The sequence below is a fragment of the Aulonocara sp. 'chitande type north' Nkhata Bay genome, linkage group LG1 (genome assembly GCF_057382095.1).
Source record: "Aulonocara sp. 'chitande type north' Nkhata Bay isolate Kocher_YH1m ecotype deep benthic linkage group LG1, A_spYH_male_GT1.1, whole genome shotgun sequence".
NCBI lineage: Eukaryota > Metazoa > Chordata > Actinopteri > Cichliformes > Cichlidae > Aulonocara > Aulonocara sp. 'chitande type north' Nkhata Bay.
In genome coordinates, this window is record NC_141344.1 from 6,719,325 (window position 1) to 6,745,159 (window position 25,835).

At 39.0% G+C, this 25,835-nt stretch overlaps 1 protein-coding gene across 6 annotated transcripts in view; it reads left to right on the plus strand.

The window, feature by feature from the left end:
- LOC147338593 (multiple C2 and transmembrane domain-containing protein 2-like) overlaps window positions 1-15,329 on the plus strand; it is a 44,183-nt gene extending 28,854 nt beyond the window's left edge. For 4 of the 6 annotated variants that reach the window (XM_086308083.1, XM_086308322.1, XM_086308409.1 and 1 more), the window contains 11 exons: window positions 2,390-2,483; window positions 2,573-2,675; window positions 2,858-2,960; window positions 3,143-3,244; window positions 3,352-3,426; window positions 4,477-4,596; window positions 8,594-8,707; window positions 10,486-10,527; window positions 12,284-12,393; window positions 12,649-12,758; window positions 13,264-15,329. In XM_086308083.1, the coding sequence (XP_086164209.1) occupies window positions 2,390-2,483; window positions 2,573-2,675; window positions 2,858-2,960; window positions 3,143-3,244; window positions 3,352-3,426; window positions 4,477-4,596; window positions 8,594-8,707; window positions 10,486-10,527; window positions 12,284-12,393; window positions 12,649-12,758; window positions 13,264-13,415 (1,125 nt within the window). In that variant the 3' untranslated portion in view covers window positions 13,416-15,329. The remainder of the gene's footprint in view (window positions 1-2,389; window positions 2,484-2,572; window positions 2,676-2,857; window positions 2,961-3,142; window positions 3,245-3,351; window positions 3,427-4,476; window positions 4,597-8,593; window positions 8,708-10,485; window positions 10,528-12,283; window positions 12,394-12,648; window positions 12,759-13,263) is intronic. The other 2 variants (XM_086308249.1, XM_086308497.1) reach the window with 1 other exon arrangement.
- The last annotated feature ends 10,506 nt before the right edge of the window (window positions 15,330-25,835 follow it).

Genomic DNA, 25,835 nt, shown 5'->3' on the forward strand with positions numbered 1-25,835 from the left:
TCGTTGTCATTGGCATCAACTCCACAAGATGTTGTTTGTGTATTGTCTTTTTGCCACCTTAAAACTATCTGGCTGTTTTTCTCCGACCTGAATTGCCTGAGGTGTATATTTATCTATCTGAAGGACTGAACGCTGGTACTGCTGCTACGTGATTGTAAAAGTGTGCTGAAACTACAAAAATCAAATATTGATACATTAGTAACAAAATAAATATAATGGTGTGCTGTTAAACACACATAATTAATGATTTAATTTAAATCATTTCATAAAAAAAGTTCCAGCATTCATATGTCATGCAAAAACCTGCTACTTTTTAATTTTGTCAGTTTTAAAAGTAATTGAATCACTTATTTATGAATACATTTCATCTTATCCCCTTCTATTTATTTCTATATTTTCTTATAACATTTCTTTAAGAGAGCTGAGCTCAGTGCCCAACAACACATTTTGAAAACAGGTGGAAAATAATACACAAGTGTAACTGTATATGTTTACATTTTTTTAAATGTCTAAATTATAATGTAAATATTAAAATAGGAAAAGTCTTTACATTGGGGGAATGATACTAATATAGGTAAAGTAATACAGAAGCAAATTAAAACAAAAGTATTAATGCCACAGTTTACATTTAGGCTAGTATGTACATTTAATTCTAATATTTTGGTGCATTTTATGCCATACTTGCTGAATGATTAGCTAATAGCTGGCTGTAGCTCAGGTGGCAGAGCAGGTCAACCACTAATCAGAAGGTCGGTGGTTCGATCCCAGGCTGCCTCCTGGCTACATGCCAAATGTCCTTGGGCAAGATACTAACCCCATGTTTGCCTACTGGTGGTGGTGAGAGGGCCCGGTGGCGCCAGTGTCCGGCAGCCTCGCCTCAGTGCACCCCAGGGCAGCTGTGGCTACAATGTAGCTTGCCATCGCCAGTGTGTGAATGTGTGTGTGTGTGTGAATGGGTGGATGACTGAATGTAGTGTGAAGCGCTTTGGGGTCCTTAGGGACTGAATAAAGCGCTATACAAATGCAGGCCATTTACCATTTTAATAGCGTCTAGAGGGATGCTGCGAATACGTTCCGTATAGTAAACCATGTTTGTCATTAAGCTTGTTTTTAAATAATCCAGTGCATTAACAAACAACAACAACAACAACAACAACAAAACATTTTGACGTCCATGTTTTGGGGTTTTGTTCTATTTTTTTTTTTTTTTTTTGTCCTCCACAACTCCATCCTTTAGCTTCGACAGTAACTCAGAAAATACGCCCTTGGCACGACTTTAAAAGAGCAAATCTTCAGCTAAGTGAGCTAACTCAGAGTGGCTGTATTCTGTTTATTAAAGCTAGTAAACATGCCAAGAAAAACTGTTTTATTGTGTCAGTCTGTAGAGCAAACATCACATCTAACCCTAACATAGGCTGAAAACACGCATTTACTAAACTAATAATTGGGCTTAAAATACAAGTTTGAAGAACTGAAGTGTAAATATTTAAGTCAAAGTCATCCTGAAAACCTACAGCCCTTTCTGCGCTCTGTGTTAAGGGCCAAGAGATGGCAGTATGTGCCTGGTAATGGGTTACTGCTAGGTCTGTGTTAAGCAAATGACATTCTTTCGTGACAAGTTACTTTTAGGCAGATGTGTCTGTGTACATCTAAGAAATTTAAGGTCTGGAAATGCAACCTGATCATGCAGCTAGACTAGCAATGAAAAGAGATGCCGTGACAGAAATAAATTTAGCCCAAGAAGGGAAAACAAGTCCAGATTTTAGCCATTTGGTAAACTGTACTTGATCATGTACAGAGAGGAATAACTACCTATAGTAGATTGTTTTGGAGACACCACCCCATTGCAGTCTGCCTTAAACGCTGTTATCAAAAGCTTTCACTTTAAGTGCTATGCTAGTTCATAGATGTTAGATTTGCAGCCACTGGTTTCTTTTCATTCCAGAAAAGTATGAAAATACTTGCAGTGACTTGATGCTTGTTTGTGATGTGTAACGTACTTTGGTAAGCATTCATTTGCAATTGTGTGGCAGCCCAGTTACAAGTATGGACTGTTTTGAGCACGTGCCTTGATAGTGTATTTAAGGTTTAGTGGAAAATGCTGATGCCTAAAACTTGCAAAGAAAATTTTTGTTTTGCAATATAAATAAATTTAGTTGATGCCTCCCTCAACTAGCATCGTCAAAAGGTTTAAGGTGTAAGGCTCAAAAGGTTTTATGGTTAAGAGTATTGCGGAGAACCTGAAGTAACATCTTATGCTGTCACATAAATCTGGTTTTAGATTGAAGGATTTCTTATTTTTGTGCATTCTCTGCTGAATTAAACACTCTATTTATGCTTTGCAGGTTTGCCAAACCTAATTTTTCTTGTCTGCTTACTGTCTCTCCAGAGTTTAAAAAGGTCCCTGACAAATCTCCGTGACGTTGGTTTCCTTCAAGTCAAAGTTATTAAGGCTACTGAGCTGATGGCTGCTGATTTAAATGGTATTTCATGCATTTAGATTCGTCTTAATGACAAATTTAAATGAAACACAAGAGCCCTGCTATAAAGTTTTGAGTGATGTGTTCTGCAGGCAAGAGTGACCCTTTCTGTGTGCTGGAACTGGGGAACGACAGACTACAAACCCACACGGTCTACAAAAGCCTAAACCCAGAATGGAATACAGTCTTTACATTGTCAGTTTGGGTTTCTGTTTCCACACCCTTTTTGTTATTTAAACTGAAACATATTATTGAACATTACTTTTCTTACATTACTGAACCATTTTACTGTTTTACAAATAAATTGAAATATCCTGACATATTGCTATACGGTGTGCTGATTTGTAGGCATCTGACCTCGTTCTATGTCTCTGCAGCCCTGTCAAAGACATTCATGATGTTCTGGTGGTGACTATCTTTGATGAGGATGGAGACAAGGCGCCAGACTTCCTTGGAAAAGTTGCCATTCCTCTGCTTTTGGTACGTACAACCTCACTAAGAGTCTGTGACGTAGACAATAATCTATTTGCACTCTGTCTAAATTAAAGTGAAGAGGGCGATAACACTCCAGCAGGCTGAAGACTTGCTAAGATGTAATCCAGCGTGACTGATGGTCAGGTTCATGGCTGAGTTCAGCACCTGATGCCCTTTCTGTCCTGCAGATCCGCAGGGGACAACAGATTGCCTTCCCGCTGAAGAAAGAGGACTTAGGCGAGCTGTCGAAGGGGAGCATCACTCTGGAGCTGGAGGTTATTTTTAACCCTGTAAGTAAAGGTTCACCCTGCAATGAGGACACGATGGCTTTGAAAGGCAGGCCTCATTCTGTCGTCTTCTTATTACTTTATCACTTTTTTTTTTTTTTTTTAATCAGGTCAGAGCAAGTATTAGAACCTTCCAGCCGAAGGAGAGATATTTTATGGAGGACAATCCCAAGTTTTCCAAAAAGGTTTGATACATCTTTTTACATTTATTCACGATTCATAGTTAACAAAGTATATTTATGAATGGGGAAAAAGTAAACAAATAAATTTACTTTCCATAACATCAAATTAAAATTTCAAGTTGCTTGTTTATTTATTTTTTTCACTGGTTAAGTCTTCTGAAACTCAGCTGGAACATTTTTTTTAAATGGGCAGAAAATGAGTCTACAATTATATTGATAATCAATTAAAATTATTTTGTGAGCAAAAAGTCCCACTTTCAGTTTTTTCTGGTTGAAAATGTGTTTTTAAACAAATGTGCTAGATGTTAAAAAAGTAAAATAAAAATGATTTTAAGAAATGTGATATTTTTGTGATGCTGAAATATCTGCAACTTCAACCCAAAAAATTTTTTGGAAACTAAAAAAAGACATGACAAATTGAACAAATGTTAACATGTTTTTACCAATTAGCTCTTTAAGAAATGGACATAAAAAAATTAAGTACTTTTTTTTTTTTCCTTTTCTTTTCTCTGGAAAGCAAAATGACTCCAAAAGCAGACCTTCCTTTGCTTGAATTAGTTGAATTGGGCTTTAATTGAGGCCAACTTTGACTGAATTCTTGTTCACTGTTCTGCTACATTAGTTTGATATACAGTGTGCAAGACAGGGTGCGAGACAGGGTGCCTGACTGTCTGTACTTCCCACAAAGACTCATTGTTGTCAGACAATACATTGCTCACTAACGCCAAAATTGGCTTACACACACCGTGGACTTGGTTTGTAACGTGCAGGTTTTCAGTCTGTTTTAATATTGAAAGACCTGTTTGATGAAATCAGGTCAGATTACTGACATTTTTTGCCCCCTGACCACAGTGGCTCATGCCAAGGCATACCAGCTCCTCTCGCTATTCCTCGAGCTGACTGGATGCTTTTTTTCTTTTTTTTTTTGAAGTGTGGTATGGGTGGAACTCCTTACAGAATTAAATCCAAATACCCTGAAATCAGTATCAACTATGACCATTTTTTCAACACAGCTACTGCAGTATTTAACTGCTTTGTGTGTTTGTCTTTCAGGCTCTGGCCAGGAACGTGATGCGTGTTCAGACATTGTACAGGGCAATCATGTCGACTCTGCAGTACATCAAAAGCTGCTTCCAGTGGGAGAGTTTTCAGAGGAGCCTGCTAGCCTTCCTGGTGAAGTGCTTTAACTGCTTATCAACACACTATCTGCATTTCCCTCTGTTTTCCCTCCAAGGCTGCGGAAGACAACCGCAGTCTGGCCAATCCCTACTTGAACTCTCCTAGAGAGAATCTTAATCAATGCAGCACTGGGCTCCGCAGAAACACAGGCTTGGCCCTGGCTCTGTGTTGGAGTGGACGCTTTCAGTGTTGCATGTCTCCTGGATGTAGAGTTAAGCCTCAGCTGGAGAGAGTAGAGTCCCACCGGAGTCGAGATAGTCTATTTTTGTTCTGCTTCCCTGACAACTCATTAACCCTCTGTCCGGTCTGTGCTCGGTGTGATTTAGACCCCATTATGCAGACAGAAGTTCAATTAAAAGGCTCTTCAGAGATAAGGCTGATTCTCCGTCCTGTCATTGTTGAAGACAAGTGTTAAAGCAAATGTGAAGACAGAAACATGGGAGTAGCCTTTCAGCCTCTGTCTTTAAACTACAAAATAAAGTGGGTGCTGATCTTTTTGGAATTATTCTTTCAGAGATCTGGCGTGATAAAAATGGCATACAGCAAGTTGTTCATTAACTATGCAAGCAATCAAGGTCACCTAAAGTTCCTTTTGTTTTTGCAGCTCATGGCCTGTAGGTGGCAATAAAGTTATGTCAAGCGTTTAGACTTTCTTAACAGACTAAAAGAGATACTGTAAGCCAGCCAGTGGTACAGTTTGTTCAATTTGCCGTGAAAAATGGGAGCTGCAGCACAGAGCTGTTATCTGAGCAGCAGCCACTCTGTGTTTTAGCTCTGAGTCGTGCATTTCATTTTTCAGCTTGGGATTACATTGATCTAAGCTGTGCCGCCCCGGATGAAGTCGGGGTCAGCGTACTTTAATAAGAAACTGTTTGCAATATTTGGTCTTTATTACAATATAAGAAGATTCTTATTTACATAATTATGAAGAATGTTGCGCGCATACTGTGTTGATTATAAGCAATGATATTATTATTTTACCTGACAGCTGAGACACACATACGCTGACGGCGACATCATACAAGCAGGAACAAGTGCACAATGTACACACACATCCTCCCACTGCATCTCGGTGTTTGAAAGACAGTACCATCTGTACTCATGTTTTCACACTAATGCTCGCTGCCTTTTCAAGCCTCAGCGAGAAGAAATAAATGGCTGCTTAATACCACCACATAAGCGTAATGAATCAGAGCTTCACTCCTCATGACAGGATACAGTGACGAGCTACCTGCACCATCTGCCGATTGTCAGTTAGACAAAGAGCTTTCGTCAGTACAGTATGCTTTAGATGTGCCTTGTTAGGTAGTGGTTATCTCAGTGAGAAGCCCCAATCCCAAAGGTGTTAGTCTTGTCCTAACCACTGAACTATAATAGATCACACGCTGTTCCTCTCCTTTACTTTATTTCTGAAATAGCACTTGGTGTTTAGCTTTTCTTTTTATGGGTTACCATTTCTTGTCGGTGCTCTGAGTCAAGGGGGAAAAAAACACTGAGCCTGTTTCCAAATAGCACTCTTTTTTTTTTTTTTTTCATATTCTTATCTGTCACCCCACAAAAAATGCAGCAACAATGTTGAAAAGAGTGTGGTCACATGTGCATCCACCTCATCCTCTTTTTGATTTCTGTGTTATTTTCTGGCAACTTTGTATCAACTATTTCTTAAAAGGAGGCTCTACAGGCATCTTACAGTGCCTCTAAATAATTTTTAAGTCGCATTAATGCCTTTTAAAATATATACATGAAATTTATATAGTTTTGAACTAGATTTGCAATATAAACTACACACTAACATTGGCAAGATAAATTGTGTCTGTTCATCCAAAACTGATTGATTTTGGAGCGTGTACACAGTGCATTTACAGTAATGCTCTAACCCTCCTCACCCCTTTACAGCAGGTTACATAATCCTTTAAACCATGTAAGTGACTGTCAGTCTAGTGACTTTTTAAGTGCTGAAATAATTGGAGATAAAGCCAAGTTAAATTTGTAACAGTTCTTATAATGGTTAATCACTGGGCGGTATTTTAGGGAGTGGGTAACACGCTCAGTGTTACAAGATTTATTCTCACTCATTCTTCAGTTTATAACACATGAATATGTAGACCAAAAACCTGTGCTTAGACTTCAAGGTTTGACTGCTATATCCTTACTTATTCTGGCATAGCCATTAGCTTATGATGTTTAATGTTAGGGAATCGTTTTAAATTTTGGGTGTGTGTTCAGTTTTGCGACTGTATGACTCTTTTCCACTTATACCACTGTTAGACTACATTTTAACTGTTAGTATTATGCCATAATTGTTACTTGTGGGTGCACTAGGTGTGCTCTTCACTCACATGTTCGCACTAAAAAAACAATGAATGGTCCAAAGCGGTTTTTGTGCCATGCAAACCCTTCCCCCAAACATGAGTGTGGAAATCCTGCTGCTTTCTATAAATGCGCCAGCCTCCAGTTCAGTAGCTGTCCCAGCATAACATATCCTTTTTCTTTTTCTTTTTTTCCCCCTGTGATGTGGATTGTATTCCCAAAGTCCCCTTTTGCTGTTGAAGACTGTGTAATGCTTCTCAAGCTGAAATGGGCTACAATTATCACAATCTTTATGGGCTGAGTATACATTTCCACTAAAGCGTGACTTGGCTTTCCCCTTACCCTCGCTCTCCCAGTCATTACAAAGTCCTCACTAATAAAACATAACCCTTCCAGTGAGGAACTGGTTTCATCTCCTCTCCCAGGCCCTATTTTGGCTTGTGATAACACAGGCAAGAGCGTGCTTGGCTTTTTGCACATTAAAGCTGATGGTGGTGGTGATATTGGCGGAGGTGGTGGTGCTGGTGGTGGGAGGGGCGGCACTGATCTGCCATCTTTTATGTCAGTTGGTGCCTCAGAGGAGAGTGATGTCTTCACCAGATGTTCTCTTCTATTTTTATTAGCATATAAAAACCTGTAAACCCTTCCCAATGCTTTTGGCCCGCTGCCGTTTTGGCTTGTACTACCTCTCTGATAGGATTATTTTATAGTTCCATTTAGCCATGCAATTGAGATATCACAGGCTATGTTTCTTTATCCTTTTTACCTTAGCCACACAGGTGGAATGTGCATCATAAGTGCCATTATGGATGTTAATTGCACATTCACACAGAAGCTCCCTGAGGCTGTAGTGAATCGGTCAGCTTTAATGTACAGAAGATGAAAGGGATGGAGCAATTAGAGCTATGTGGTTAATGTCAATGCATAGTCAGGAGTAAGTGTAAGTCCTACTGAGCAGAATGGTTTTCTTTTGCTGTATATACAGGATGGATGTGACCTCATGATGTCACCAGTTGGTTTGCATAGTCCTCTTTTGAATCCTAAAGCTGAGTTTTTTTGGCAGTCACCGTCTTGGGTGCGTTTTTGTTTGTTTGGTTTTTTTTTTGTTTTTAACTGGATATGAAAAACAAGCAGTAGGTCTGACTGAGAAACCAAGGACACTGCACACTCACAGGGTAACTACTTGCCAATCTCAAGGTAGCCATGCTTATTCTCCATTTATCTTCTAATCAATTATACTCTAATTCAGGACCTGATGGAGATCATTTTCTGTTAGATATCATGTCAAAGAGCATTAACATGTGGCTGAGACTATTAACTCATCAGCAAAGTGTTTATTGAGGTTTGAATTCAAGAAGTTGGGTCATTCTGTCATAGCTTTTTATGGAATTGAACTTGATTTTTCAACCAAAGGAGTCTTCCCCTTTAACAGCAGATTGGCATCACTTTTTAGACCTAGAGCCTCTAGCCATTTATATACCATCTATACCTGCACAGCATATGCAGTCTAACTGCAATTAGTGTGCAGAGTTTGTATAATGGTAGGGCAGCCTTCATTAGCTTGACCAATTATCTTACAATCAATTTAATAACAGATCGAATTCCTGTTTGGTTGATCTAAAATGTAACGCTTCCCCTTTTGCCTTCATTGATGTCTGATTTCTGGACCCTCTGCCCGCAGGTGTTTTTGGTGACAGTATGGTACTGGGAGTTTTATATGCTGCCCCTCTCCTTTGTTCTGCTCATCTCGTGGAACTACCTGCAGATCCAATCTGGACGGGTCAGCCAGGATGTGGTGAGTTGAGAGCAGCTTTGTCAGCCTTATCCATCTTCTCCTCTTTCTGCCAAATGACCTGCTGGCTCTTATTCACGCTTCTTATTTCTTTATTTTGTAGAAAAACAGCCTCTTAAGCCACATTTTGTTCTCATAATTAAAGGCTGGTATGTTTCCATAGCAACCCGTCGCACATGGCTACATAATACATAATAATAAAATAACACATAATACATAAGCATTGAAAACTCACTGAATAGACTAATGTAACAGACCATTATAGCCTAAGCTAATTTACAGCGCTTGTCCTTTACTAACGCAGTTTTCTTTTTTCCCGTTCCTCCTCTAGTTTTTGTCCTCGGCTTCACTGTAATTGGCCTGCTGCCCTGTTCTTGTTGTGACTGGTCAGATTAGAAAAAAAGTTTTTATCTCTTACAATGTCACAAGGTCACAATGCTCCCTGCTTTTTTTTCCCCCCAATGTAACACTCTGAAGAAGTATTGAATGTGAAACACAAGGTCTGTTTAGAGAATGCATTAATGGTGGTTCAACACAGAATACATGGTAGCAAATTTTATACACCAAGCTCTGCTCACACAACAATACACATTCAGTTAATGTGTTGACTATTTTGTTCCCAATTAATTAACTTTTCAGGTGATCTGTGTAAGAAAATTGTAAAACATTATTATTATTATTATTATTTTTAATTTGACTAGAGCATATGCAATCATACATAAGTCAAATGATCGGTTGATTATCAAAATAAGTAACAATTTAGAACATTAAAAATAGTGGGCAAATGTTTTGCAGAAAACATTATTGGCTCTATATATGTAAGTATACAGTGTATATGTCCTCAAAGAACCAGATCTGCATGTTGATCAGATCATGCACATAGATTCATTTGTCACAAGGAAGCATAGGGTAAAGATTTATAGAATTTACTTTGGAAATCAATGCAACGCCTTCTGCAACTGATTTAAAGTTTTTATTCCTAACTATGAAACAATAAAAGTTAAAGTTTGGTCAATAAACAAGAAAACATTCAAAAACTCATCATATACAAACTCTGAGCATATTTGGGTTTAACTATATCTGATATCATGTCCATTTCAAACCTGAAAACACACAAATTTGACAAATTTATCATGTGAAATAACCTACATGGATTTTTTTTAAGTGCAGCATCCTGTTACAGATCAGAACAAATGATCAATGTTGGAGTAAAGATTTTTTTTTTTTTTTTTTTTTGCCATGTTGTGGGCAGCAGAAGCAAGGTTTAGACATAACACTGATATATAGCAAGAAGCGTTTTTTCTTGAGTTGGAAAAATGTGCATGTTTATGCTCATTGTAGCCTGAAAATAGCCAGGCAACTGCTGGGGGTTTGACTTCTTAATGCTGCACTAGCTAGATGCTCATTTTGGGTAGTAGGCTAAGATGAGATGATCGGGGTGCGAAACCAAAACAGTAAAGATAAGAGCGGAGAAACAAAAACAATGAGCTGAATCATGCTAAAACACACAGCACCGCTAAGTGGGGTCATTCTAAGTGGGCTTGACCTGTTGAGCTATTTCTCTCGCATACAAGCAATTGTGATCCGGTGCTGATGGAAAGGTATTAATTAGCTATTAGTTCCTGAAAAGTCCACTGTGTCCTGTGTTGGTCAGATTTTCTGCAAAGTGTTTCAGGAGACTGATCTCAGCGTCATCTCACAGTCCCAGTGAGACGAGCTTTATTAAGTCTGATAATGAAATTCTCATAATTTCACCTCTCCGTTGCAATTGTTTCTTTCAGACCAACTTGGATTTGGCGGATGAGGATGAAGACGATGAGAAGGTATGCGCCTCTGCCAGGTGTTTGCTGACTTTTGTATGCTGCTCAATAAAAAAAGAATTTAGCTTCATTTTGTTCATGTTGACAAAAGGTATCTCCCTCTGATCTATGGGTCTGTGTTGCTAAGCTTTTTATTCAGTACTAAATCTTCTGATGCATTTTGATTCCTGTCAAGCACCAGTTGTATTTTTTTGTAAACTTGTGCTTACCAAAAGACATTTGAGCTTAATGAAGACCTCACCAACCCGTTTCCACTTGTCAAAACACATTCATATGCAAATAGAGGGGTGGGGAAAAGGGTTCTGCTGCATTTGGAAAGTCCCTCAGCTTAACACACCATATAATACCATCAATATGGAACTAATGACGGCACTTAGACATGCTTTTTCAGAGCTCATTTTGAAAGTTTATCTTGAAAGTGTTAAAATGCTTTCAGGCAATGAAATATTTCTTCAGGGTGACAGGAGTTTATTGTGGACATTTTGAATGGCCGGCATTGGCCTGATTTAAAGTGGTTCTCATACTGGTTCCAGTGGGAATGTGACCCTTAAATGGCTGAAGTGGTTTAGTGCAGTGATGGATACTTCACTGAGGTGAAGCGAGATTTGCCTCACATGTGGTTTTTCACATTGAGTCACTGTGCATCTGGAATATCCCCCAATAACTAACGCTGCCCCCCCACCATCCACACATACCGCAGATCCTCTCTTTGGACCTATAACCCTTCTTTAGTCTCAACGCATTTGATGTGGACATGTGGCCATGTCTCTGTCTGAAGTCTGGCGCTCACTCCAGAGATCTTCGAGAGGATCTGGCCTCCTCTGTTTACTTAAAAGTCATTTTTCCTCCTGGGATCTGGAGCAGCCTGAGAACGATACTCTGTCTCTTTCATAATGCGATGTCCAGTCCTTTCACATCTTAACTTGCTTTTTTTTCTCCTTCTTTTTTTGTTTTTGCATTCACATTTTGCAGACACTCTTCATCAGAGTTGAATGAGTGTGTTTACGGGTTTGGTTTCCTGGTATTGATCAAAGCTGCGGTTTTGGAAATGTTGTAGCTATCAGTCTGTGCAAACAAAGCTGAACAGGCAGGGTTAGTTTATACTCGAGCCTGCAAATTCCCACAGAAGTTTTGTTGTTTAATCTACTTTCAAGTGTCCATACTTTATTTCAAATGTGTAATAAATAATACTGAAGTCCAGTACAAACTCTATATACAAGAGATTATTTTATTCAGCCTTTATTTTTAATTTATTATTATTATATTTAGAAGGGAGAGCAAAAAGTGGTGGATATTGCACCATAACATTTACTAAGTAACTCTCTTAGCAAAAACCAAAGCTTGTTTGGTGCTGATTGCAAGCATTAAGAGTAATTTAATGAGCTGCACGTCTGTCAGTCTGTCACAAGCTATTACTGCAGGAATATTGTCAACCGGTGCAAAACCTTTAATTAGAACCATGAAGACACGGTCCTTCATTTTTAATTAGCACTTAAAACAACACAGTTTACACTATTACTGTTCATTACCTTTTTTAAATTCACATCTTTGAGAGAGCTTTATTCTTTTTGCTAAAAATATTTTTGCTCCAAATAAAATTGGCCATATTAGGCAAAAACTGAAGATGCTTTGTATTTATCTTTTTTTTTGTTGTTGTTGTTTTTGAGGGTTTTTGCAGTTTTTTCATGACCACTGTGTTGCCTTTGAGTGTTTTCCAAAGCAGATTTTTCTTTGTCTTTTTTTTTTCTTGCTGCTTTAGGAGTCCGAGAGGAAAGGGCTCATAGAGAAAATCCACATGGTCCAAGACATCATCCTCACCGTTCAAAACCTTCTCGACGGGATCGCTTGTTTAGGGGAGAGGATTAAAAAGTAAGAGATAACAATGTATTGTAATTTCAGAGCTGTATCCATTTGATTTTTCCAATTCAAGAATCAGACATGTTTATGACTGACTTTAATTTTGTCATTTTCCTGAAATGTGTTAATAATTATGCATCATTTATTTTTGTTGTTCTATGTTTTAATATTGCTCTAATAAGTACTGTACTTTATGTTTATTTTCACTGAATTAATGCAGAAAGAAAATCCTTCCTTGACTCTGACTGATGTTTTCTTATTTGTCAGCATGTTCAACTGGACCATGCCGTTCCTGTCAGCCTTGGCTTTGTTGGTGTTCATCACTGCAGCAATTATCACATACTTCATCCCTATACGCTACATAGTTTTAATATGGGGTGAGTTGTAGATGTGGTAATTATTTCATTTCTTTTGTGTTCATTGTTTTGTGTTGATGACAAAAATCTTTTTCCACTATTGTAAGTGTTTGTCGTAGAAAAAAGCCCCTCCTCTACTTTTAATTTTATCTCTTTTGTTTGAATCTTTCTATTATCCAGCAGCTATGTAAGGCCGAAGGAGTATTTGCTCCATATGTTTCCGGCTGTGTCTTTTTAACATTTGCAACTTATTATGTTAGTGATGTTGACTATGATGTATATCCTATTGTTAAGACTTTTACTGGATAAATTTATTGGCTGAATGACTGGAGTGTAAAGTGGTGTAAGTCTTCCAGCTGTAAAAAGTGACAATAACACAACAAAAAAGGCACATACTGGGGATACTCAAAGCAATATTTCTTGGACAGCATGAGTCTCCCCTGCAAGTATTTGTTTGTATGGAAACAAAGAGCACAGCCACAGGAGACTAGTGTTAATGATATGTTGGTGTGAACTTTTGTTTTAGGTATCAATAAATTCACCAAGAAATTACGGAACCCGTACAGCATTGACAACAATGAAGTGCTTGATTTCCTGTCGAGGGTGCCTTCAGATGTGCAGAAGGTAAGCTCCGCTGGATCAGCCGGCCAGGAAGCCCAAAATCCCAGAGCCAGCTAGCTTTGCATCTTACTACAACAACTCCCAGGCATTCTTTACTCTTGTCTGTATAATTAGCTCCATCTGTATAATTATGTAGCCCTGTATAATTTTGGTTGTGTTTTGGTCCCGATACATCCCTGGTGGAGGTCTGCTGCTTAGCAGCTTTGTAACGCAGGCTGTTCCCAGGCTGAGACGGGAGACGCTGCTGCTGCTGCTGCTGCTGCTGGTGTCTCCTGTTCGTACTTACCAACACTTCAGCTTCAAAAGCTGTCGTGAGTGTTATGGGGTCCTACTGAATCTTACATTCAGTAAGATTCAAAATGGTTACCTTGCACCTATAAGCTATATAAACATTGTTTTTTTTAAGTGAGTACTATTCACAAGTTTCTTTTTCATTCCTCCTCTTGCACATGATCTCCGTGCTGACCTCTCCTCTCTTTCTTCGCACTCTCCTTTCTGTCTTCTCTCTTTTTACCCGCCGTCGTCTCTGCTCCTCACAGTCCCTGTCTCTCTAAGCTGTTTGACCCCGTTTGTCTCTTCTCCTTCTACAATGCCCTTGGGCCACTGGGTTGCGTAACGGTGACTTTCCAGTATCTCTGTTTTGTTGTTGTTGTGTATGAACGATGACTATGGGTCTCCCTCTCAGTGCTGGTAGTGACAGAACTTTCTTCTTCTCATTTGCAAAAAAATATTACAACAAGTGAAGAAAACACATTTTAATTTTACTTAATGATGAAAGTATCCTAAACTTTTAAACTAATCTTTTTTTGACCACTGTGTACAAAATAATATACCGTTCCATTATCAGAATATCAAAGTACGCACCCTGTAATGAACCTTAAGAACTCGCTGCTTTTCACTTCATAAATGGGAAGAATTTAAACTGCTTGCTTCTGTTGAGTGATGTCTGTTGTTGTCTAAGGTACTTTTGTTTGATATTTTAAATTTATAAAATGTGATGATTTCCAGGTTCAGTACAGTGAGCTGAGAGGGAGCAGGAAGAAGAAAGTCTTGTAGAATGCACTGTGGATGGAAGACTGTATGAATACTGGACCCGATGCTGCTGTGTGTGGGATTCCCACCTAAAAACACTTTCAGGAGGATGGAGGAACTGTCTGAGCGCTGCGGTCTCTCACTTGGAGTTGGTTTCAGGTTGTTCAGCCGGCACGAATCCTCATTCACTGCCTCATTCAACCAGCACCTAAACAGCTTTCAGCCAAAGATGTCCTTACTGAGGACTTTTCACAGATTACTTTAAATATTTACTAATGTCTGTGCATTCTATGTACAGTTTACTCTTAAAGATTGATAATTAGAAGCTGCTTTAATTTATATTCTTCGCCTCGGGCTGTGCCATCTGGAACTCAACTGTAATATTGGTTTGTAATATGATTATACATGTTTGTCCTGTACATATTTTAATTTACGTAACATACTTAAAATCTTTTATGCAATTTAAGAGAAATAATCTTTACAGTAAATTTCGAATTAAACATGTTACTTAAAAAAGGTATATTTTTCTGGAAGTGCAAGGTCTCTGGTTTTAAATGTTAGTGATGATTTACAGGTGCAATTATTTTAACTTGCACCTTTTTATATGTTTATATAAATGGATAATGTAAAGTTGGCCACAAATTATGCATCATATTCCTTTATCTTTAAGCACAGATAAAGTGATATGCTCATAAAATGGTGACTAATTTTATTTTTGCATGATATATGGGCCTATTTTTACATGCAAGGATATGTGCCTACATTAAGTTTTTAGATTGCTTTCATACATTCTATACAGAGGACTGTACTCTGTTGTTTTTACTCTTTGCTTGTTAGTGGGGTGGGGCCACTTCTGTACACACTTTATTTATTATTGGCAATCACTGAAGAAGACTTTGTGTCCTTCATTTCTAACAGCAATAAATCTGCACACAAACACTTGGCGGTATGTTATCTGCCTCTACTCTCTCAGCTCTGTGCTGCATCTCTTTGAATTCATCTGCAAGCATCATCTATCCTCTCCCTGCTCCCTTGCTGCAGGATTGTGGGCGTCTAACAGCACCGTTTCAGAGCCCCCTCTCTTCATTAGGCTTTCATGAAGCAAGGCAAAGCCGTGCGAGACCTCACCGGCGCCCGGGCTCCCCGCTGCGTTGATGGCCCTTGGGCGTCGCCACAAGCAGGAGGACCTGCCTGACCTCCTCTCAGCTGCTGTGACGAGATGCCTGCAGCCAGCATCCTATCAAGCACAGCAGCCAGACAATCCTCTGGTACTGGGCTGCACACGGCTCAGGAGGTGGATTTTAAAACCAGCCACAAGCAACAACAGCCTCACTAATTTAAGGATTGGAGAATTGGAATAGTTAAGATGTTGCTGTTCCGAGTAATACCCTGGGTTTTATGGCTTTTAAGTCAGAGCGCGTGGGCTCTCAGTTAGCTGCCTCTTAAATGAGAAATGAGGAAAATTAGAGGAAACCTGGTTTCAAGTAATACAAGAACAATGTTTTTGTATACATTTTTTTACAAATCTATTTGAGGATTGACCTCATTAGATATCGCATTTGAGTATAATTGAGTCTTGTTAACATTGTATTGTTTTATTAACTTCCTGTTGACAAATAGCTGCTCAATGCGATATGCATATAATACCCTGGACGGTGCTACACAATATATGCAATAATTTGATGATTTGTCCAACTGTCTGAGGACAGAAGGTGTGGAGACTGTGGCAGGTGATGACCTGCATATCTCTTCATCTAGTTATAATGTTGATTTGGGTATTCAATATTAATAACCTGCTGTCAAGGACACTGGAAGGACATTTCAATTTGACACTTATAGGCTCAGCATGAATATGTATAGGCAGCGAAAGGCTTCAGAATTACCAAGTAAAATCATGGTTCACACGTGGAGACTAATGTGACGTGGCACCTGCATTATGATGAACCACATATACTGTGGCCAGTAGGTCTCGAAAGACTTGTCATAACTCAATATCGGACCAGAGAACATTCAGCTGTGCCTGTGTTTGGATGTGTGCAGAGAGGCGCGCTGCATGTGAAGCTGTGGATGCGCAATATTATCCTTAACAGTTTTTATTAAGTCATTAATAACTAAATTCAGTATGAACTCTGTGTGCATGGGTGTGTGTGTGTGTGTGTGTGGGTGTGAGTGTGTGTGTGTGTGTGTGAGTGTGTGTAGGTGGGAAGCGATCTAATGGGCACTTAAATGATTCCCATCACTGCACAAGACCGTTTGCTTAGCAGGAAGCTGTTTGCACCTTCACTCACAGCAAGCTCGACTGCTTGGCTTGTGTCTCAATTCCTATGTCAAGTCATATGACATTTTATTTTAACTTCTGGCTGCCTGTCAAAACTTTAGTAATATGTATGACTATGTTTGTTTTTTGTTTGTTTGTTTTTTTTAAGTATGTTGAACGTGTTTACCTCTGCGCAGAGATCTTATTGGTTCCAATAAAAACACAGCTCAGATCAATGCATGTAGTCAGCTACTTGTAAAATAGTGTGATCACATCTGTTCATTTTTTCAGCTGTGTCTTCCTGTTTCCAAATATTACCTCTCATCACAAGAGATGTATAATTATCACAAAATTGTTCTGATGATGAGAATAATTATCGTTACCATCATTGCTGTTGACCTCTTCTCAGCAACTGTTAATCAGCTAATATGTTTTGATAAAGTAGGCTGGCTGGGAATCAGATCAGCACGTTGAAACTTATCAATTTCAGTTGGATAACAGTCTCCAGACAGTGTGTCACATTGTCAAAGAAAACAAAGCACCATCTTGGGATTTTGTAGTTTCAAGGGATTTTTAGACACTTTGTTAACGTAAAAATGTTTCTTTTTTTTAAAGCCTGGTATATTTCCCATTTATTTGGCTATTATTATTAATATGGCTCTAAATTGATAGTTTGCACCTATGCTCTAGAAATGTCTCTTTACCGCTGTCATCGAATATGACATTTGGTCAAAAGTTATAAAAGTCTTATAAAAAGCAAGCACAAAAAGACCAGGGACTTGCATTTATCTAGTACACCAAAGAGCTCTGTCAGGGGAACCTCGCCAACTGACCCACAAACGCATTCATTCACACTCAGCCGTTGCTCCAGAATACGCCTGATGTAGGTCTGCTATATTGCATCACTAAAGTGCTTTGATTCCATTAATTGAGGCAATTTTTGGAAGTAGTGGCACTCTGCCTTCTAACATACCTGATATATTTATCACACTACATGCCTAATGTGCCAAAGTTCAACTGAATCATGCCTCATCCCACCTCCTTGAGAGGGCCAGGTCATGGGATGCTTAACCAGACCCTGGCAAAGTACACTGTGATCACAATTGTCAAACAAACTGGTCTTTGTGAGGTTAAAAAAAACAACCTTTCTGGCAGTACCATGAGTTGCAACTTGAGGCTGACTTCTAAAGCAAGTCTTCCAAACCTCGAGTTAGTTATAGAGCTTTTCTACTGTGTTTGTTGAGATGGTGCCTTTTGAAGCATGTCTTGTAAAATTTGTAATGTAATTAGGGGTACGTTTCGTATCATTTCAGTGTTTTATTTTTTTCAATATACCGCCAGTATTGTAAAAATCTATTAATTTCCAAGTTTAAGCTCAATTATTTTAACTGTAATAGACAAAAGTCGTGTCATAGAAGACATGAATGGAAGGCTACACAATGCTTTACAGTGTTACTCCAAGTAAAATTGAAGTTTTCATATTCTGAGAACCAAGGAAAAGAGAATCTTCCCCTTGAACTTTTTTGTGATTTACTTCCTCTTTGGAGCTAAAAGAGGCCACCCGAACACATGATTATTATTATTGAGATATCAGTGGAAAGCTTAGGATGTCCTCTATTTAGTAGCTCAAATAAGTTAAAAGATATTGACCAAAAACCAATGTCTATTACAGAGGACAGAAATGAATAGGCTAGTTCTCAGGAGGGTCTACACTCATGGGACACTTTATCAGCTACAACTTACCAATACTGTGCTGGAACCAATTTTACCTTCAGAACTGCCTTAATTCTTTGTGGCACAGATTCAACAAGGTGCTGGAAGCATTCCTGAGATTTTGGTATGATAGCATCACACAGTCAGCTGTATGTCCATGATGTGAAGCTTACTCTCGACCGCACCCCAAAGTTGCTCCATTGGACTGAGATCTGATGACTGTGGAGGACATTTGGGTGCAATGAATTTATTGGCATGTTCAAGAAACCAGTTTGTGAAGATCTTAGCTTTGTGACGTTATATCCTATTTGTAACAAGTTATCCTGCTGGAAGCTGTCATCAGAAAATGGGTACACTGTGGTCATAAAGGAGTGGGCATGGTCAGCAACACTACTTGAACTTCAGCAGATCATCTTGACCATGTCTACACTGCATTGCTGCCATATATTTGGGTGACTGAATACTTGCATTAGACAGTTAAATATGATTTTGAATGGCACCACAAAAAATGGGTTTTTGTTCTAGTGTTTGAACTGTGTGTTCAAACACTAGATTTTTGGGAAATCTAGTTCAGATAGCAGTTTAGATACAGCTATCTGTAGCACTGTTGAAGCAAACCCAATACTGGAAGACTTTAAGGAGCTTTAAGGTGAATTACTGTAGACTCCGTTAGAAGGAATCTAACATTTTAAAGCATATTCTGCCCACAAGGTCTGAATCAAAAATTCAGAATGTCAGGCACACTGGCAACAAATCTCAAATGTCACGGAGAGATGAAGCATCTAGCAAGTCGGAAATATCTGTGAGTGGCTGAACACAACAAGAAATAATTACCAAAGGGTAAGACTACGAACAAACAGCCAAAATAAAAAAAGTCAATTTTCTTTCCTGCTGTATGCTATATCAGTCAAATAGTAAGACATATGTGCATTGATTTTGCATTTAAAGTGATTTGTCTGCACTTTTGTTTTTAATTCAACAGATTTTTTTTAAATCAGTACTCAGTACATGTCCAAAGAACTGCTTCGCAACTCAGACAATGAGGCCATCTAGAGAAACAGAATGGGGGTTTCTAGAACAACTTCACCCACTTCCAAGGTGCATGGAGAAGAACAAGAGGTTGAAGATACAGCAGCACTTGCAGAATAGGGAACAGCTTTATTATAATAACCAGCAGGTTTCAGCCTTTTTAAGGCTATTCTTTATGACAAGTGTTAGTTAAGCCTGAACCTCTTTGAACATCCAAAGAAATGCACAAAAAGACGTGTGTTGTTAGTACTACAGCACTAGGAAGCATTTCGATATAAATGTCATTTTATAGAAACACCTTGGCAAGTTTTTTTTTGTTTTTTTTTACTTCTCACAATTCTTTTCCTTTGTCAATCAACATTCATTAGTTGTATGTATTAATGAGCATGAGTTTGACCATGCGGACACACCACACTTCTTCTACCACCCCCTGTAGTTTCTACAATCCCACAGGGAGTCTGGGTCCAGGTAAATCACAGGCGCAGTGTGCACTAGCTGTGCTGCTGCCCACAGGCTGTGGCTCGACTGTGATGTCCCGGAGCAGGCCAACATCAAAGACCTTGATCCAAATGAGCCTGGGGCAATGAACAGCTCAGAGCTCTGATTGACAGAGGAGATGCAAAATAGTTTTTGTGAGAACGACACAGTGATGTTATGTTGGCCTTTTGTCTGTGTTTGTTGTTGTTTTGCATCAGATACTCCCTAAATATACTACAGATTTCCCCCCTAAAATTCTGTTAAAATCAGCACTGTCAGGTAAGATACACAGTACGTATTGACCCACAGAGAAAAGTTCTGTGCAAGACAGTAGACCTTGTTGTGGCCTCCAAAACATTTGAATTCAATTGAAGCACTTAGAGGCGTTTTTGTCTTTGTTGCCATATTTAAATCTGAAGTGTTTATTTTTGTCTATAGCTTTTGCTCCTTTTCAACTGGGAGGATCCATTGATGTTTGGGATGTGTGTGTGATGCACCTATTCCATTGTGCAATTATTTAAAGTAATTACATCAAAACACATTTGTATTTGAATTTTTTTTTTTAGCCATAAAAATAAACTTTCAGAAATGCTAAACTCTCAGTAAGACGTTAAGATTTCTGTTGTTTTATCTTAAAGATTAAAGGTTGGGGAAGATATTTTGTGTCATAAACAAATCTCAAATAAAAACCAAAAAATGTCTTTTAGTATTTGTGGACTTTCCTGGCGCAAAATGCATTTGTTCCTTCTGAGGATGTTAAATTTTAAACCAATAAATAATTTCTTGAAATAGCTGGACACTGGCATTTTTAGTAGTCAGCACTCAAACTATATTGTGCTATATTGTTTATTTATTAAAGGCAATTTTTAGATGTGGATAAACACTCATTTGGTCATGTGATGCAGCACTTAAGTACCTGTTTCTGACCTCCCCAAACAAGGACCCCATTGGTTGTTTGTGCAGCCTGTTATTAAGATCTTTAGTTATGTTTCAAAGTTGGAAAACCTCTTGCAACCATTTGAATCAGTTCATATAAAATGTTTTCTAGTATTATCTTTAAAGTGGCCAACCTAAGATCTATGGCTCCCAGCAGCAAGTGACTATAAAAGTACTGTCAATGTTCCATTTGATTGTGGCTGAAGCATGGCATTTCACTTATTTAGCCATTACGTTTAACAGTTTGTCCATTTCAGCAATTTATCCTTTCTTTTGAGGCATTGCAATTGTTTAGAAATTACATTTAGTAAGCTATTGCAACCTCATTTCTTTCCTTTTACAACAGTTTTGCAAAGTCTGGGATGAGAATCAGTCTTCGTAATCAAATCCTGATTTCTGCTCAGTCATATTCATTTTTCTTATCCTTATTGTTGTAGAAGCCATCTAGGACACAGATATCCTAGAGTGAGGCAAGATTATGAGAAAGGTGGTGGATCGGCCCAAAACTAGACAGGACGATCTGTGGAGTTTTGGGCTGTTGGGACCACAGTCACAAAGAACACTACTTGTAACACACTGCTGTAATGAACTGAAGTCTTGCAAAACCGTGAGGTCCCCCATGCTCAAGAAGTCACATGTATACCCCAGTCTCCAGACTATAGGAAATCCATGAAAAGAGTTGATGCTTTAAGTTGCCAAGCAGTAGCCAAAAAAGGAATTTCTGTAAACATTTCAAATCAAATCAATTTATAACTTTTTTTAAAAAATTTGTTTGATATTCTCTCTTCTGTCGCCTTGAGTCGATTGATGTTATGATTTGGTGTTGTATAAATACAATTGAATTGAATTGTCTCTCACCATTAAAATGAAACTAGCCATAAAAAATAGAGAATGTTCATTTCTTTGTAAGTGAGCAAACTTATAAATTCAGCAGTGGATCAAATAATTATTTCCCCCACATGCAGCATAGTTGGTGAGGTGAACAACAGCTGAGGCCAACATTGTTGACCGACATAATTATTTAAGAAGCCTAAAATTTAAAAGAAACAACCAAGTTTGAAAATGAACAACAAATGGGCAACTAAAATCACATTACAACTTGTATGTGAAGCAGAAGTCATCAACCATCTTCCTGGAAGCTATTTTTGGCTAGTTGTATGCCCATGCTGTACCTTTTAATAACAGAAGATGTTCCCAGCGGTTAATGATATTTGAAGTACAAATTATTTCCAGATTTCCTTCAGATGTCTAAGTTGTTGCTCAGTATGTCATAAATTCCCTGTAATACTAGAATAGTTATCCTGTAGTTTTCTTTTTAGTTTTTTTAAAAAAACGTTTAACTGCAGCCTAAGTCTCTTTTAAGATTAAGGATTTTTAGCACTGGAGATTTGGTCTCCAGGTATTGCATGCTGCCTGCCCACTGCTCCTTAAGGTCAGCTGAATTTCCCAGAGGAACCCACCCGACTGCACTGGTACACTGTTCAAAGGGTTTAAACAATGAAACCCTAATTTCAAAGTAATCAACTCTTATATGTTAAAGGTTACAATTTAACATCAATCAATCCATTTTCTCTTGCTTGTCCAGGTTGTGGGGGGTTGTGGACTAAGCAGAGATGCCATAATCTCCCCTATCTCTCCCCCACCACTTCTTCAGCTTAAGAGGATACCGAGTCATTAACAAAACAGTCAAGAGATATCGTTTCTGTCCATCGATGTGTCGCAGTTTTGTCCCAAGGTTTTGTTTTTGGACATGCCTGTTACATGTCTCCTTTGAGATGTCCGGGAAGCATTCCAGATGATGCACAAAACACCTCAACTTGCTCCTTTAAATATGAAGGAGAAGTGGCTCTATTCTGAATATGTCCTGAATGACTGAGCTCCGCACCCCATCTAAGGACGGACGGAGGCAGCCTTGAGAGAAAGCTAATGTCTGCCTCTTGTATTCTCAGTCTTATTGTTTTGTCACCACCAGTAAATGTTGTCAGTCTCCCACTCCACCCTCACCCAACCTGTGAATAAAGCCACAAGTTACCTCCATCTCTTGGAGCAATATTTCCTCCCCAACCCCAAATTTTGTGGCTGATAATCATACCTTCCACCGCCTCAAACTGAGCTTCAAGCTAACCGAGTGTGAGCTATAGGTCAGTGCTCACTGAAGCCAGTCTAAGGCATTTACACAATTTATTGATTATAATAATTCTGTAATCTGTAATCATCAGATTTATCTTATAGATTTAAATCTTGTGAGATTAGAGGTTTTATTTTCATCAAAACAAAATATAGAATTGTTTTAAAGGAATTAATAAATAAAAATTGACAAAAACATGAACCCTAACCCTAAATTACCACCTACAATATATAGGTGCTAACATTTGCATACTAACACTTGCTTATATCCCATGTAATGGCACTTTGACCCTCAGGATGGAATAATGAGTCACTGTTATTCCTAGTCTTTGCTCAGTCTAAAATGAGAGGAGGAAAATGTGGCACTGCTAGGAGAGTGTATTTTCTGACACAGTCAGTTATTTTAAAAAATGCAACAATGGCTCAAACTCTCTATATTAAAGGGAAAGATGGCCAGGGTGTGTGTTTTAGCCTAACAATACTCTTTTTGCAGAACTTACGCTTCCTGGCACACTGCTTAGATCATCACCTTCCCACAGGCCCGGGGCCATGGGCATCAGGTGTAACCAAGGACTAGAAGCCTAATTTGTGCCACAACAGGCAGAGATTATGCAGCTTCCAGCAGGTCATCACACAGGTAGGTTGTTGGATAATTTGTATCTGGTGATGGTAGAAAGAGACACAAGTTGTTTTGATGTCCCTCTGGCATAAATGCAAAGGAAAACTAGGCAAAGAAGCAAACAGGATCCATAGCAACTGCTGCATCAGAGCAGGTTATTGAAAGAAGTGTTTGGGACACAAAGTGCATTATTTTATCTAGTAAAATCATACTTGGCAGATGAATATGTTCCTTTGGCTGGTGAATCAGAAAGTTAATTATTGATAGTGCTCATGATAAGTATTGTTTGAAGCAGGTGCAAAGCATGTTGAGAATTATCATGTTAGGTCTTGCATCTGGCTGTTCTGGCCACTGGGGTCAGATGTGGAATTGATAGAGTCCTTTCTGTACTGGAAGAATGAGACTACTTTTCCATAATGCATGATGGAGGATTAATCGTAGGAGTGCTCAGGTTGTTATTAGCCTGTTTGAAGTTGTAGGCCATTTGTGGGTCAGTGTGCGTCCAGTTGATCCTGGCAGTAGACAGGGTCACTCCCAGTCTGCCTTTGCTGAAAATGTTGGATGATTGCAAGTGGAACTACAGCCCTGACTGCTTTGAGAGGGAGCATCCGTCTGCCTCCCTCGCTGCCCAGAGCATAAGAAACATCTGACTCTGTTCTGTTCTGACAGAGACCTAGCAAATCCAGGTTCAGCTGTGGAATGCTTTCCTGCACAGGCAGTTCTATGACCTCCAAGTCACTGCAGCTGGTCTCTTTCAAGCAGATTCTCACAGGAGCTGTTGTTGGTGTACAGAAATGCTGCCGGTGATGCTAATGGTGTGTGGGACTCTTCTCAACTTTCCTCCCAGGGAGGATTTGCCTATGAGAGGCCAAGTAGGAGCAGCAGACTGGCAGGGGGAGTCATCTTCTGTCTGCAGGCCATACTGAAAATTGATGTCTGACTCAGTTCTGTCCAGAGCCTTTCTATTCTCCGCTGCAGGTGTATCTACAGAGATCTGGGGTCTGGACTGCAAGGCCAAAATACCCTTCTGAAAGAATGAGCCCAAGAAAAAGCTACTTTTTAAAAGCATCTAATCCCCCAAATGTTTTCTTTTTGTTTCGTGCTGTTTAACTACACTAACCTTAGCCATTTCATTTTTCCTTGTTTTACAAATGGATTTTTCAGAACCGTTACCAAAAAGTATATGCTCAGATACAATACATGTGACCCAAATACTGTTTCTTCACTCTCTGATGACCTGAGTAATTGAAATCCCCTGTGCGCCTTTTATGACAAGCTGTTAAAGTTGTAGGAAAAGCTGCGTGTCCCTCTGTGAGGATGATAGACGGCTTATTGAAACTCTTGCATATGTAGAAGATGGTAATAGGTTCCTGTGGGAAATGTTGCCGTGCCCGTGCCCAAGACAGCTCTCTAGTCAAAAAATGAATACTAAATTGTATGAAACAGACCAAGTCATTGTACAAACCCTTCATTCCTGCCCCTCAAGTTACATTTATTTACTGATGCATGAATACTAATTTGTTAAGCTTTCTCACTGAGTTCACTTTCTTTTATGGTTGCATCATGGTTTAAACATTTAGGTTTTCAATTTTTTAAGTAATCCATTTTTTGCTTGAAAATGAATGTGGAATAAATGGATTTTGGTCCAGTTTTTGTCCACATCTCCAGCCCTTAAGAAACTTTTTAAACATAATCAGATCTCGTGATTTATTGGTAGTTAATATGTCCTCTTCTTGTCATAAAAATGTGTACCCTTATTTGTTCTATTTAATTATCGCATAAAAACCTACTATACTGCCCTTGAATCCTGGTCTCATATAAAGTGTAAAGATGAATTGTGAAAAGAATGTGTGTTTTCTCTCAAATGCTCCCCCCCTCAATCTCATCAGCCACCGTGATTAAGGTTTGGCATTGGGGATTGTGCTGTCTTTTTGGAGAGATATTTCAGCTGCATTTCTGACACTCTGAAAGGAGAGGAAGATAAAGGAGGCGTTGGGGAAAAAACTCCTTCCCGTTGTGTGAGTCCTAGAGAGGGCCTTGAACCCTGCCATTCACGCCTTTCTCTCCATCAGCTGAGTCTAATTGCCAGAGAGGACAGGAGACCCCAGGCCTGATCGTTCCTTATCCTCTTTAGCGCTTTCAGGCGAGTGAAAGGCGAGCTTCTGCTTTTGATCTTTTCTCTGATTCGCTTTTTCTTCTCTGTCATCCCTACCATCCTCTCCTCAGGAGTGACACCAACTCCTTTCACTGCCTGCCCCCGTCTCCATCTGCCCAAAATAATGACCAA